General features: G+C 41.7%; 1 protein-coding gene across 2 annotated transcripts in view; it reads right to left on the bottom strand.

The window, feature by feature from the left end:
* Positions 1 to 15,167, bottom strand: part of abr (ABR activator of RhoGEF and GTPase) — a 120,627-nt gene that overhangs the window by 45,293 nt on the left and 60,167 nt on the right. For both annotated transcript variants that reach the window (XM_086309532.1, XM_086309533.1), the window contains exons 5-10: positions 11,401 to 11,508; positions 10,105 to 10,165; positions 5,718 to 5,770; positions 4,940 to 5,080; positions 4,515 to 4,636; positions 1,591 to 1,759 (exon numbers count right to left, since the gene is read on the bottom strand). In XM_086309532.1, the coding sequence (XP_086165658.1) occupies positions 1,591 to 1,759; positions 4,515 to 4,636; positions 4,940 to 5,080; positions 5,718 to 5,770; positions 10,105 to 10,165; positions 11,401 to 11,508 (654 nt within the window). The remainder of the gene's footprint in view (positions 1 to 1,590; positions 1,760 to 4,514; positions 4,637 to 4,939; positions 5,081 to 5,717; positions 5,771 to 10,104; positions 10,166 to 11,400; positions 11,509 to 15,167) is intronic.

Consider the following 15,167-nt stretch of genomic DNA (forward strand, 5'->3'; position numbering starts at 1 on the left):
AGTTTAGTGGCTAAACAGGGTGTGAACGTATGAAGACATCAGAAGCTGGTGCCCTTTTGTCCCTCAGTGTTTGTCGAGTTTAAATTTAACCAGAGCATGATAATCATAAGGCAGTGCACCAGTTACAGAGAACAAGAGAGTAACACACAAAGAAGAAAAACATATGCAGTAAAATCTAGTTCCTCATTTAAACCAAGAGATTTAGTGACCTGTCTTTGGTTAGGTTTCTATTGTCGCCTCTTTGTATGAAAAGCGGGGTGTGAAAGATTAAACTGCAGCCGATTAGTGGTTTGTGTTACATCTGCAAAGCGGTTGCAGAGATCACACTTGTAGGACCTCTTAGGTTTTAGACCCAACCCTGTCTGGTTGCGTTTGGTTGGAGGTGGCTACGTAAAATTCATCAACTGTTCAAGTGAAGATCTTTCAATAACACCAGAATTTCTATTATTAATGAGTTGGATTTCTTTTGCTTCTCTTCTGTACGTCATGACAAAATCAAACCACCCATCGTCTATATTTTTAACCACATACAAACTGAACTTTAAAGTGAGGACTACTCAGCGTTGCCTTATTGAAATCTTTCATATTTTCCAGCAAAGTGTCTATAAGCTGCTTAAAGCAAGCCCCATACTGTGAGAGTCTTTATATATAATTCATGCAGCAGTTTCTTGACGTTATTGGAGGAAAACAAATTCATACACAGCCCCAACCCTCACCAGGAAGCGGTGAGTCAGAGCCTGCCTGGATACAATCAGCTCGATCTCTCCCGGCATTCGCCTCCTGCGACTCCACATACCAGCCGTGGTCACTCGCTGTGCTCCGGGTGGGCGAGTTTTAACGCCGTGAGAGGGGAATAACAGGAACTCTGCGCTCCTGAAGCCTTTAAACGCAGCTATGGCTGCGGGGGTGGATTACTGTGTACTTGTAACATCTTTTATTTCAACCTCAAAATGACAACTGAGCATTTCAGCATGTGCTAAACAAAACAGACTCATACCGTGGCACACACAAGTCACAGTTTAAATCTGGATCAGCACTTTTGCCACTCATACTCAAGGAAACGGCAGCTGTCCTCAGTTTCAGGATGTTTATTATTCGTACTTGGACTTGTTTTGCTGCTTGTATTCACTCACACAATAGTCACAATTCATTTAGTAAAGTCTGCGTAGGCCATAATAAAAAATGAAGTAAAGGGTCACAAAGCTTTGATATGACACCGAACTTCTGATTTACTTCTTATTTATTTTTATTTCTTAAATAAAAAGAATCCAGCTGATGATTAAAACTAAAAGAAGCTGCTTTTAAAATAACCAAGTTCTCCTAATTGTGTGGCTCTTGGCCTCAAATGTATTTGTTTTATGCATATGTTAGAATTTAAAGATGAACATCAAAAAGCTCCTGTTATTCATAACAGGACCAGCAACTTTTCTTACTCTAAAGCTGTCTAGAACTGGGCTCCAAACCCTGAATTTGCCCCTTTATTCTTTAATCCTGGATCATCTCAAAATTAAACCCAAGATGGCCGAATAAGCCATTGTAAGCCTCGCGAATACATTGAATTGGGCTCCAAATGCCAGGAAAAAGGATTACCTTCTCTTTCTGTATCTCATTCTTTAAGACCGAGATCTTGATCTTCATCTCCTCAATCTCGTGCTCTGGCAGGACCTGGATGCTCGGGCAAGCGTCCGAGTCGTCCAGGGTTTGGAAAGTTAAGTCCGCTAGAGGGATGTACCACTTGCACTCATACTGCTGATGGCGACTGCAGAGAGACAGAGAGAGGATGGGAGGATGGAAGAAATGAAACAGAATTAGTCAAAATATTTAAAAAAATATATATTTTTTTCTCTTTTTCAATCATGACTGAACTGAATGGATGCACAAAACCGAAGCAAACCGGTTTACAATTTGAAGCCACACTAACAAATGTTACACTTCTCTATTCAAACGTGTGCTCATTTGACCTCATTTCTTTATAGCCCACTCATTCAAAGTCACATTAATAAAAATGATGAATGCACAACATTATTTCCACAGGGGCTGAGGACACTAATGTGCACCGTCTCTAATGAGATTTTAATTAACATTTCTGAGTGCTGCACAGTCGACTCATCGACATAATACCTTCATCAGACGGCTAGTTTAAGCAGCTCGATGTCACAATGAATCCATACTAAACAAGCATGTGTTAACACTACCAGCGTCCTACATATAAAACTTACTGTCAACTATATGCATTTATTTAAACAATCAAATCAAGCAATCAAACTCAGTTTTAATGTTCTCATTTCTGTGATATTCTCCTCTGCATGTTGCACTCGCACCACTACAACCACCTGAAAGGTGGAGCCACTGTGGACTGGGAGTGGTTCAATACTCTGGCTTCTCTGGCCTGCATGTTAAAATGTCCTTGAGCAAAACAGGGAACACGCGTAAAATGACAAATGAGATTTTACTGATCTCAGTGCAGCAGCTACTCGAAACACAGTTTATCTACTTTATTTACTGCACTCGTTTTTTTCAGGCGTGCACTTTAACTGGAACTTCAAAGATTTGTTCAGCCATATCGACAAAGGACTCTTGCTCCGTGTTTAGTCTCATGTTCCCACTCAAAGCTTTCGCAGTGATGCAATCGGCTCCCACCAGAAGGACTTTGTCATTTCTTCATTAACGAAGTACATTAATTTTACATCCTCCCGCTGCAGATTATGGTCCCCTGATCTTCTGCCCCACCCACCCACTCCATTATCAAGCCCTTCTTGTTTACGCGCTCTTGGGTCTTTCGGGAAGTCCTTTTATGTTACAGACCACCGATTTGTTTCTGTTCTAATCAGACTCTGACACAGACTTAGAGAAACACAAAGAAAAGGGGGTGGAGCTAGGTTTGATACCTGACTGAGAAGGAAATGAATAAATCACCATATCAAATCATGTGGTTCTTTAATGCCAGACAGCAAAGGTGGTGCATATATAAAGAAATGATGAATTATCCAAGGTGCAGAACGTGCAGCGGGCAATCGTAAATCTGACTCATTCTAAAAATAATAGAGTGCAGATAATCACGGCTTTTGGCAGGGATTAGGGCTCCTCGGTGACTAAAGTCAAGGTGATTGAGTTTCTGGATGGTTGCTCTGTTCTGTGTGTGAGCGCGTAGGCTGTAGGCAGCACACTGAGATAACAACCCAGATCATATTATAGCCCCATTTACAGGTTTGGTAGTTATGGCAACACTATGTGTTCCTCCAAGTGAGGGGCGGCTGCAATTGACACAGAGAAACGGTGAATGTCAACCAAAGCAGGCACCAATCAGACGAAGGGGAGGCGAGTCGGTGCTGTAAGCGTGACCCTCGATCTACTGACATGTGTCAAAGATTGACACGCAGCAGCGCACACAAACACAAACATGAGCGATCTTTTTCTGTCAACTCTCTTTACTTTAACGCCTGCTCAGCTTGCACCCTGAAACACAACACCTTCAGTTTCTACTTACACCTTTTGTCTTCTTTTTTAAAATGTTTTTATTATTCATACATTTAGCATAACTCTGTCCTGCGTGTAGATCTGCTACTCTGCTGCACTGCTCAAAACAATACAGACAAAAATGCCTGCGAGTCTTTCTCTTTGTTACCGACGCTTCAAACACCACCGTGTTAGCCACAGCTGGAATCAGAGAGGGAGTGCGTCTTTCCGAAGTGATCCTTTCTGTTGCACGCCGGGTTTGATAGCTGATGTGGAAGGAAAACTGCACGACACACGGGCAGAAACACAGAGACGACGAAAAAGCGTGGATATTTAAAGAGGCAGAACCCAGTTCAACAGGCTTCATGAGCCTTGAGCTAAATAATAAAATGCATTGTTATGAAGCAGATAAATGTTTATGTTAACACTGGCATTTCTATCAATTTATAAAAGAGTAGCTTATTTAACGTAGCTTAACATCCTAAACTGTGCAAGGTGGACAGAGTGAAGTGACACCGTGAAATGTATATGTAAAAACATCGCTGACGCCCTCCATTTAGAGGCTTGTGCTCGTCAATGGAAATTTTTGAAATAGCACACGTTTTATCCAGACTGAGTCTCATCATTTAGAAGTTGTTGAGCTGACTCGCTCAGAGTTTTGGAACTTTAGATCAGTGGCTGGGTGATTTTGAATTATTTCCCTTCACTACATCTATGCACATTTGAAGATTTAATGAAAGTACGTTGCTGTGACAGGGAGCAAATGAAAGAAAGAGGCCATCACCGCCCAAAGCTCCTTAAGCCTCGAATGAATATACCTACAGTCTGCTTCAAAAGAAAACTCTGTGACAGAGCCGTGTCACCCTGCATTTTTCTCTGCCCCAAAAATTAATAAGCGACTCTTGTGCCGCACCATCCACGCCCCGTCCCCGTTCCACTTTCTGGCTTTCGCACATCATTTTAGCATTTTTCAGATGGGAATGGGGATAGGGGGGGTGACGTTAACGATAATCGCGCTCACAGCTTTTCACACTGTCAGAGGATGAAGGTGGACTCACCCCACAGCCGTCTTTTTCATCTTGGCACAGAGCAGCAGATCGGTGAAGAGGAAGACGTGCCGTAGCTTCCTGGAGCTTTCCGACACCTCCACCAGGAAGCCATCCTTCACCAGCTGACGGGCCTGTAACAGAACTCTGTGTTAACTGTTGTTGTGAATCGAAACATCGTTGAGATTGTGGATTAATAAGTTGACTTACTAAATTAACATATATATTACAGTTTGCTTTACAGAGACGTGCATGTCTTTGTTTTTAACTTAAATGTTCCTTTTGGAGTTTTAAAGCAATGCAACCATTTATTATAGTTTTCTCAAAGTACCTAATAATATTTCATATGAGAGGAAAAGTGAAGACAAATGTTCTAAAGATATGAACATAAGTTCTCTATACTTGACAAGGCGTGTTGTAAGAACACACACACAGACCTCGCCCTTGGGTGTAGTAACAGCAGTCCTGCGAGGGTCAATCTCCTCATTGATGGAGGAGAGGAAGTTCTGAGAAATCCGCAGAGCGTCCTGCAGGAGGGGGAAGTCCGGGTGGTCCTTTGGAGTGTGTTTCAGCAAATCCTGTGAAAGTACATTCAATCATCTAAAATATATATTTACCACAAAGCAACTGACCTTTGTGAGCAGAGATTCAGATTTAGTTTCATCTTCTCTTCGAAAACGTCATCGCGCTGCACAAACACAGACTCCTTACAAACACTAAAACAATCTTGTGTCTCGGTTTTTTCTTTCCTCCCAGATTAACATCAACCAATTTTCTTCTGTTTGTTTGCATACGTGACAAGAACATGACACACATGCTCATGCTGGATGCACAGAGCATCTTACTGTCAGCTTTCATGCAAACCTGATCATGCATTACACTACAGCGACCACACTGGACACATCCAGAGATCTCTGCTTTGCTTCGCTGGCACTTTCTACACCATTATTTCTCTTCCAAGGAGGTAGGCTGATTTGGACTGAGGACTCAGCGATAAACATCAAAAAGCAGGCTTTAGGCTTAATTCTTGCACGTCTTTTTAATCTCAGGGATGTGTTTGCAACCTGCTCCAATTATTATTTTTTGTTTTTTTATCTTGACACAGTTCTCAGTCTTTTCTCCACCCTAAAACACTAGAAGTAAGACATTTCTGCCAGAACAGCTTTAGATTCAGCTGATCCTTGAAAGCCATGCAAGTGCAAGCTGTGTACTCACATGAAGAACCAGGGTGCTTCTGGTAACACGGTCAATCGGCTTGTAAAGGAGAGCTGTGGGAGAGAGAAGAGGAGGGCTCTGAGTCAGTGTTGCTTACAGGCAAATCAATACATGCAGACACACACAGTAGGTCACAGTTTCACCGCTCGCACGAGGACAAAAATGTCCACTTTGGTTACTCTGAGCTAAACGCTGCTCTTACAGTCTGACTGCTGATGATTCTTAGGTTAACATTAAAGCCTAATGACGACGAGGTTCCAGCCTGAAGCACTGCTGAAGCAAGAAAAACACTTGATCATAAATAGCCTTGTAGGGGGGGTCAAGTAAAACACTGATTTCAATATGGGGGCAGCAAAGGTTTGTGCTACTGTTGTTCATCAGTTTAACAGCTGTACATATTCAGACATGGACATAAAAGCAAACACAAACAACACATGCAGACGGATGCATCTATAAAAAGTGCAATAAGACTGCCTCCTGCCAACATGCCACCCTCAGTCAGAGTTTAAGCCTGTATCACCGCACTTGGCTAGATTCCCTGGGGAAGGCTTTGCTGCTAAGGTGGTGTGAACAGCAGCAGCCGACATACATGACAGCTCTCTGTGACACACTCCCACAGACAGGGCAGAGTGAAGGATGGAGAGAAATAAAAGAAAAACAAATCACAGTGAGGAGATACGCAGGAGGAAAGATGGCAGACATGAGAACCTCTAAGAGGAGACAGAGAAGAAGCAAACAAGTCATGTAAGGAAACGCCTAAATTACCTCAAGGTCTCATAATAGCAAATATAATATCACACTACACATTCGATAAAGCACAGTAACACCCCTCTGCTCATGATCTAGAAACTGAGCGAATGCAATTAAGAAAAATTCCCACAAGGTCATAAACATTGTGAAATTATCTGAAAAAGTTCCACTTATTGATCATGCTAACCTCCATTTATTCAAGTGAAAACAGAGTTAAAGCAGCTTATTTCTAAAGTGAAGAAGGAAAGCTGGCCCAGTGAAACAGAGAGGACTGATGTGTCTTCTGTATGCAGGCAAGCTTGCCCCACACTGACTGTGCTCTGCTCCCACAGAGAGATCTACAGCCAAAGCTACACTTCTATTTGAATTTTAAACTTTATCTATTTAAAGCATTCAATAACGCTCTCTTTATATGTACAGCGTTGTTCTGTCACTCGGATGCTTTTAAGTGTTTAGTATTTCCGCCACACCTCTGCCTGCGACTTACGAAATTAGCACAAGAGCAGAAACCTACAGTGACTATTATCAGATCTACTGATGAAACACGTCATATTAACTCTGCTTTTAAAATATACACTGGCCCACATGGAGTGTATAGAGGGACTTTGAGAGGGACTTGCAGTTGCTCTTTGAAGTTTCTCCAACGTTTGGTCATTAATGCCGCCTCCACTGAGGGTCATGGATCAGTGAACCAATACTGATACCTCCAGGAGGATTTACTACAGAGTCTGTATTGACTGCAAGGACAGTGAATATCTAAGTTGTTGTGTGTGTGTCTGTGTGTGCGGTATGTTGGCAGTTTTGTATTCATTTCAATGCAGGGAGGATTAGATGACTTCAGGATGACTTGAGTATAAGTACTTAAGCACAAGTGCCAGGTTTTGTACAGTTTGTGTAAGTAAGCTGCTGTATTTTTTGTGCCATATGTTGTGTCGCACGACAAAACGATATCTGAGCAAAAAGCTAATGCTAGCATGCTAACATGTAGTGTAGCATGTTCCGAATAACCGCAAAACGCAAAGTATAGCTGGAGCTAAAACAGGGGACACCGTCAAACTCCTTGGATCACAGGGCGACTGCACAGGTCACATTGTGGCAAGCAACCTGTCTCCAACAATTGTTGCAATTCGACTGCAGTCACTTTCACACAGATTAGCAAAGGTTTGCAGGTAACTGTGATCTAATTTATAAACACGGACAGACGTTGCAATCAATCCGAGTCGGTCTGAACCAATAATATTCAGGCTGTACAGTATTCGTCATATACCAGTACTGCGCATTTAAATATCACAGTTGATCAATGATTAATGCTCATTTATCAGGAAACTATGAAAAATTAGACACATTTTGATTATTTTGGGGTTAAATAAAAAGTCATCAAAGCCATCGGCAAAGCATGCAACCAGAATTTTTTTTACATTACAAGTTTCAATCAGAGGCTGTTTTAAACTCAAGATCACATTTTACTGCTTTAGAGTCAAGTCAAGTCTATTTGCAATACTATGTAAGATAGGTCCAAGACTATTAAGGATGAACCTATCAAGGAAGCTCAGAGATCTCAAACTTTACTTCTTTCTTTTTCTCGTCTCGTTTTCCTCTAGTTTTTCAACCATGCAAACATAATAATTATATACAAGAGATTTGAATAATGAAGATACTCTCCTGAATACAAAGACAGATTAAGGATTGCCACCTGAATGCTAATGTAGACAGAAATCTACTCAAGTTCTCTCCGAACGCAGGATTAAGCATCATCACTTTTTGACTCCATATCATGTGGAGTATCTGACTTGGATGTATTTTACAGACAAGGACGAGTTAAAAGTCTAGTCAAAAGTCAGGATGAGGAAGGATGAAGACACAAAGAGAGAGTGAGAATCAGATAGAGAGGGGGGGATTATTGGAAGTCGATGTCCTGTCCCAGTGAGGCGTGCCTGACTGGTCGTTTTTCCAAGGTCGCCTTGATGACTTGGCTGATGGACAAATAGTTAATCTTTGCTAACGAGGTGCTTGACCATGTGGGCGAAGTGTTTGACAGGACTTTTAGTCCTCAGTTAGGACTGCCAGGTTTCAGGCCTCAGTATTTTGGCAAAACTCTCAGCTACCAATGCCAGCCATAAGCCTGTGAAGGAGGGTGAGAAGGACAGGACAGAACTGATAACACAGAAGGAAATAAAGAAGGATTAAGAGAAAGTGAGAAAATGGTCATGGTGTAGGACATGAGTCCCCATTTACATTTAAAATATATCAGATTCTTGTTTGAGCAGGTATTTGTGTTTCTATCAACCTATCAGCCATTTACTGTAGCTGAGATCCTGTTAAATACTTTGGAAAGTTAAAAAAAAAGCTGATTGAGCAGAGAAAAGAAACAAGGGGAAAATAATAAAAGAAACAAAGAGAGTAGATAGAGGAGGCATTTGTTGCAAAGTTAAGATAGAGAAACCCCTCGGCTGACCCACCAGGTAATTAATGTACTGTAATATAAACAGCAATCAAAGGAAGTGCCTTGGGTATTGACACACCCTGATTGTTAAGGGCATATGAGACTAGTTTCATGACACATAGCAGCCATGTGAAACTACAGCAAACCAAAGACGTCATTTTAAAATCATCTAAAACAAGAAAGATGAGAAAAGAAAGAATAAAACAACTGGGACAGGTTGATTATTCCTCATCTGCAATGCATAAATTAACAGACACTTCACAGGTACATGCCACTGAAATCTGAAGAATGAACACTCACCCAGCCACTCTCAGCCCGACAGAGTCGCACAGTCTACTCATCTTATCTGCTAATGACCGTCTACAGCTCTACCCACCAAACTGAACGCAATCCCCAAAACGGCCGAAGTTACCAAGGCGCCAGCAGAGTACAGGCACGTACCGCGACAGACAACCTCTCAAACACACACACACACACACACACACACACACACACACGTTCCGATCCTCTTGAGATAAGTATTCTGTACGAGGAGCAGCCTGGGGCCAGCAGTCCTTATACAGACTAAACGTGCCCAGCTTGTAAACAGACAGATACATTTTGAAGATGCTCTCTATTGTATGTTCTATATGATCGAAAGACAGTCGTATATGACTGAGTGAACACCACACTCCAGAGGCTCATCACTCAAAAAGCTCATCACAGGCATGCAAATGTTCAGAAAAGGCAAAATTCCTCAGCAAGCATGAGCACAAAAGTCCAAACGTCAGTCTGACAGCCTCCACTGCCTCCACACAGTCTATCATAAGCGCCGTAAAAGCTGTAGATGTCCTAACAGATACCCGATGTCAAAAAGCGGGAAGCTCATAACATGCAGTCGTTACCGTATGTGCAGTTACAACACAGTCTGAGGACCAGAAGCACCTCCATATCCCTCTTCTCCTCTCCTCACTCTACACTCCTGCTCACTGCCTCCTTTCTCAGGCACAGAGAGAGAGAGGGAGAGAGGGAGAGCGAGAGAGAGAGAGCAGACTCACACATGCACCAGTTTGCCTCCCAGAGCTCACCACTGCATACACAAGAAGAAGAGGCAGGGCTGGAATCTTAAAACAGCAATCCAGCCTAGACAGAGACACACACACACACACACACACACACACACACACACACACACACAAGCAAACACCAACTTACCCTCCATTGAACTAGTTGTTGTACAGACTTTGGAGTCTTTAGGACCTTTTACTTTGAGGTTCTGAAAGAAATAAAAGAGTGGAATAATCAATTTAATTAATTGTGCACACTCACAGGATTGTGCTGCACTTGCTTGGCTGAGGCTGAACTAATGGAAGTACAGGATCAGTGCATCCAACTGAGACAGCTGAAAAAGACTGGGCACGGGAACTTTCACAAGTTTCCCATTAAGTAAATAATACCACCAACAAACCTCTGCGGCAGGTCCCAAAAAGCTGATTTGACTCATCTGGACGGGAGGAACGGTACATTTGTATAATGACTGAAAAGGTCCGTTTCTTGATCATTAATAGGCAAATGACCACTGATCAAAGATTTGATCATTGGCCATGAGTACCATTCACAGAGAGTTGGGGAATGGCTGCAGTCACAGCATCGTAAGATGGTGAAAGATGTACCCTTTGCTGGTGTATAAGATAACAGGGAGTGGAAAGTTGGATGCTTAAAAATGAAAGATGCCCATGCTCCTTAAAGGATGATGAAGATGGATAATCATAGTTAGATTCTGTAAGCACTTTCCTTTACTGTAATGTCTTTGCCTCTCGATCTTTGTTGAACACACCTAACAATAAGGAACAATCTATAACTATATCCTGTGTTGACCTAAGGCGTGAAAAGCTAGCATGTAAACAAGGGGCATGAGAGGTTGTGTTACTATCAGTCACTTCTGCCACAAACATTTTCAGCTAATTAACATCACTGACACCTTCCCAGCAATCCCCAAATACACATACTCTTTTGTTCTGAACGCTCAAAATATTCTCTGCGCTTCAAGTGCGTGTAGTCGTACCGTACAGTAAACTCAGACTAGCCTGGATGTTTTTTCTGTGAATGTAACCTCTCATCGTTCTGTTACCTAATACGCTTGCTGGCTAAGTGCTGTCCCAAGCACATTTGAACACAAATACCTCTTAACTGTGTTTTCAACAACGGTTCCTCAAAATAAGACCACATTTCCCATAAACACTGCTGTTTCCTGCCAAAAAGAGGACGTTTCGACTCGCCTGGTTTGTGTCGTCATCTATTTGTTCTCCTGTTCTCTTCACTGAAGAGAATTCATATAATGGCTTAAGACCCTTGAGACCAGTGAAGGGGAGGTTTGATGGATCCGTATTATTACTGCGCCAAGTTTGATATGCTGATGTTAAAATGCAGTACATAGCAACAAAATGACATGTTTGCTATTTAAAAGTTCTCTTGTTACACGTTGTTTAAAATCATGGAGGCTGAACTCACCTCAGATATCTTCTGGAACTGGCTGTTGGCTTGGCTGCATTTCTCTGCCGTCTCCAGCGCCACCTTGTAGTTGTCCACAAAGGCCTTGTACACGCCCAGCTGGCTGGCCTGGAGGAAAGCAGAAGCAAAGACGTTCAGGAAACAACAACGAGAAGGTGTGAGGCAAACTAAGACAACGATGATGGCATTTAGTCTTCTCTCATTTTATTCAAATTGTTAAATGAACTCCGGAGACTCGGGAAGTCAACACAAGTATGTCATTGCACTAATGGCAACTAAAATAAAATTCAGCAAGCCCTACTTTGCATTCACCTTAAATGATCACTTCCAATTCAATTTAAATTCATTGAGTCAACACATATAGTCTGATCACATTCCCATAAAGCCACTTCACTAGCAGCGCTTTGCAGTCCCTCCTGATTGAGTCCCTCTCCCTCTCTATCCTCTTCTCTTTCATTAACAGCCCCTCTCTCTGCAGCACTGTATGTGCATTGTAACACAAGCTGCAGACCAGCAGTGCATGAATATGCATCCTGCTACAGCTATGCTTGAATGCCTAGGCTGAAGAGCTGACTGCATCCTATTAAAGCAATGAGATTGGATTCAGCTGAATAGAGTGCATGAGTAAGACTTTTGTCCTTAAACTCCATGTCCTCTTATTTTCATTTCCTCTCCTTCCTCTTCCCTTCGGAGTGAGAAGTAGAAAGTTGGGCTCAAAAGCAAAGACGTGAGGGAAGTGTGCGGCCTCATGCGGCATTTGAAACATGTTATAGCAACAATCGATGGAGGGAAACATCAGGACACAAATATGTGATGTGACAAAACCGTCAAACCACGTAATGTGTGACACTGACTACAAATGAGTGAAACAAATGTCACCACGCGTGGATTGTCTATTTATAACTGGAGACTTATTTTATGTCAAACCAAAACTGTGGATGGAAAAGAGAAACCACGGTGTGTCATAGCTGAATTTCCAAAGATGGAGATTTGGCAGCTTGGCTGGAAAGAACAAACCAAGCAGAATGACGTTATGAGATTTCATGAGTTCAGTATGAAAGCGGTGTCAGTCACAGTCCAGACAAAACGCCCACGCTTTAGAAAACAAAAATCACAGGTCAAAGTGGCAGGACAGAAAACAACAGGTCGTGTTTGAAAGTGAACGTGGGAAGTAGAACATGAAGAAACACAGGAGAGAGACTTTTCAGCTGGTAGAAGAGCCTACGGACTATTTAAACCCACATGGACACGTTTGCCAGCTTAGAGGTGCCTTTTTTTTTTTTAATTGCATGCAGCTTTGAGAGCAACACGAACCCTCAACTAAACACTGTAGTGAATGTTTTCAGAGCACTCGCCACTCTTTTAAAGCACACCAAGTGATCAGCTATAAGCAACAAAGATCAACAGCAGCAAAAGAACCATATGTAGTGAATGAAAACTTTAATATTATATGACATCAGTAACCAAACAATATGTCTTGTTCTTTTCCAAACAATGCCAAATACGAGCACACTGCTTGCAGACCTTTTTTCTTTATGTTTAAAAATCCCAACTCCACAATTAGATTGTCCATCAATATGTGCAACGTCCTCCGTTTTCTACAGTGGCCCACAGTTTCCTCTATCGCCAAGATAAAATCTTCCTTCTTCAGACAGTTGTGCACAGGTGTGTGCAGAGTACCATCAAGTCAGCCACAACACTCACACTAAAATGGTGCAACCACTTTTGAGGTTTTGCTAACACGTGACCACAAACCACATGGCATTAAGTTGGCTGCCATTTTGTGACAATCGTGGTGACACTGTAGAATCATGTGAATAAGGCACCAGCCACACAGGCCTAGAAATGGGTATTCCCCAACCAGTTGTGAGCACTTGCTAGAGGTCGATGTAGTCGCTGGGGAAATGACTGGTCTAAAGTCCTAAAGCCAACCAGCCAGTGACTCCCCCAGTCGACCACCTTATTCTTAATTAAAGTGACTGCTTTGGTCACTGGGTTCATAGTTTGATTGGCCTTGTCCTCAAACACTGTCCAGCTACTCTCTGAGCTGCAATAAAACTGTGAAAAGTTTTGCAAACTGGAAGTAATAATAATAATAATAATAATAATAATAATAATAATAATAATAATAATGGATTGCATTTATAGAGCGCTTTTCGAGACCCTCAAAGCGCTTTACAATTCCACTATTCATTCACTCTCACATTCACACACTGGTGAAAGCAGGTACAGTTGTAGCCACAGATGCCCTGAGGGCAGACTGACAGAAGCGAGGCTGCCATATCGCGCCATCAGCCCCTCTGGCCATCACCAGTAGGCGGTAGGTGAAGTGTCTTGCCCAAGGACACAACGACCGACACTGTCCGAGCCGGGCTCGAACCAGCAACCTTTCGATTACAAGACGAACTGCCAACTCTTGAGCCACGATGGAGAAAGTTTTCCTCCAAAATAAAAGTTGCACCTTTTGAAACATGTTGGCTACGGTGCTGAGGCATTTCTTCACATTTCACTACTGCTCGGCTAGAAGTTAGCAAGTATTTGCAGACAGACATGAAAAACTAAAGGGAACTGCTTACAACCAAAGCAATTACTTGGAAGTTTTTGGTACGGCATCTTCTTTCTAACAGATTTCACCCATGGAGAGCAAATAACCTCCACAAAGCACTAACAACCAGTTGGGGAATAGACATTTTCCCCTAGAAATCAGTGTTTGTCTCATATTCAAACCTCACGTAAAAAATTCTAATTATCTAGCACTTGTATAAGTTTTGTCTACTTTCTTTAAGGTAGCCAACACTGTATTACCCTCTTCTTACTATTCTTTCCTAAACAAATTATAATAATGTCGAAATAAGTCTAAGGACAAGAAAAAAAAAAACCTATGAAGGTATACTTAATGCTAATAGTATGCTAATGCTACAACTCTACAAGATGATAGAGTGTTAGCATGCTAAAGTCTACTACTGACAATGGTAAAATGGTTATCTGCCTGATCTAAAGCTGTTCTAGTGTTTACCACGTTTGCCTTCATAGTTTTATTCTATTATTCCTGACCTCAAGAGACGTTCATCCATAATTCACAAAACCTTAGTTACATTCATAACTCTCAATTAGCATGCTAGCAACAGGCAGTATAAAACTTGCATGTAGCTTCCTGGTCAGAAGAATTAAGTAAATCCAAAATTATCTTAGACTTGTTTTCTATCTGAGGATATCGCATGGTGATATCTATGGTTGAAGAAGAAAAAAAGAAAGAAGAAAAAAAAAGATTTCTGGTCCCATAGAAATTTCTGGCTTGATATCTGTAAATTTTCTGGTGAATTTAAGGACTCAGTCACTCATTTTAAGTCATGCTGAAAGAAAGAAATACACCATCAAGTAATATTATAAGTAATAAATATGATAAATAACTCAAGTCTGAATTGAAAATCTTGGTCGTACCATGTTTTAAAATAGAAGAATACTTGTGGTATGAAAACGCACGCTCATTGGCTAACGAGTTATCAATCACACGTCATTAGCATGTGGTTTCACAGTTAAACTTGCACTTTGTTACACCCAGTTTTTTTTGCAGCCAAGAAAGTGATGGCAGAAACACTAACTTGAGGTTTTACAAATTGGGACTTTAAAAACATCAGGTGAAACCATGTTAGACAGGTACATCTTTGATATTGTCTGAGGTGTTAAACACGAGGGTGAACGCCCAACATAATGGGGAAACTAGCTTTGCTAGTATTTTTTCAGGTTTGCTCAAATTTCGATTAGGC

This window comes from Aulonocara sp. 'chitande type north' Nkhata Bay, linkage group LG10 (assembly GCF_057382095.1).
Source record: "Aulonocara sp. 'chitande type north' Nkhata Bay isolate Kocher_YH1m ecotype deep benthic linkage group LG10, A_spYH_male_GT1.1, whole genome shotgun sequence".
NCBI classification, from domain to species: Eukaryota; Metazoa; Chordata; class Actinopteri; order Cichliformes; family Cichlidae; genus Aulonocara; species Aulonocara sp. 'chitande type north' Nkhata Bay.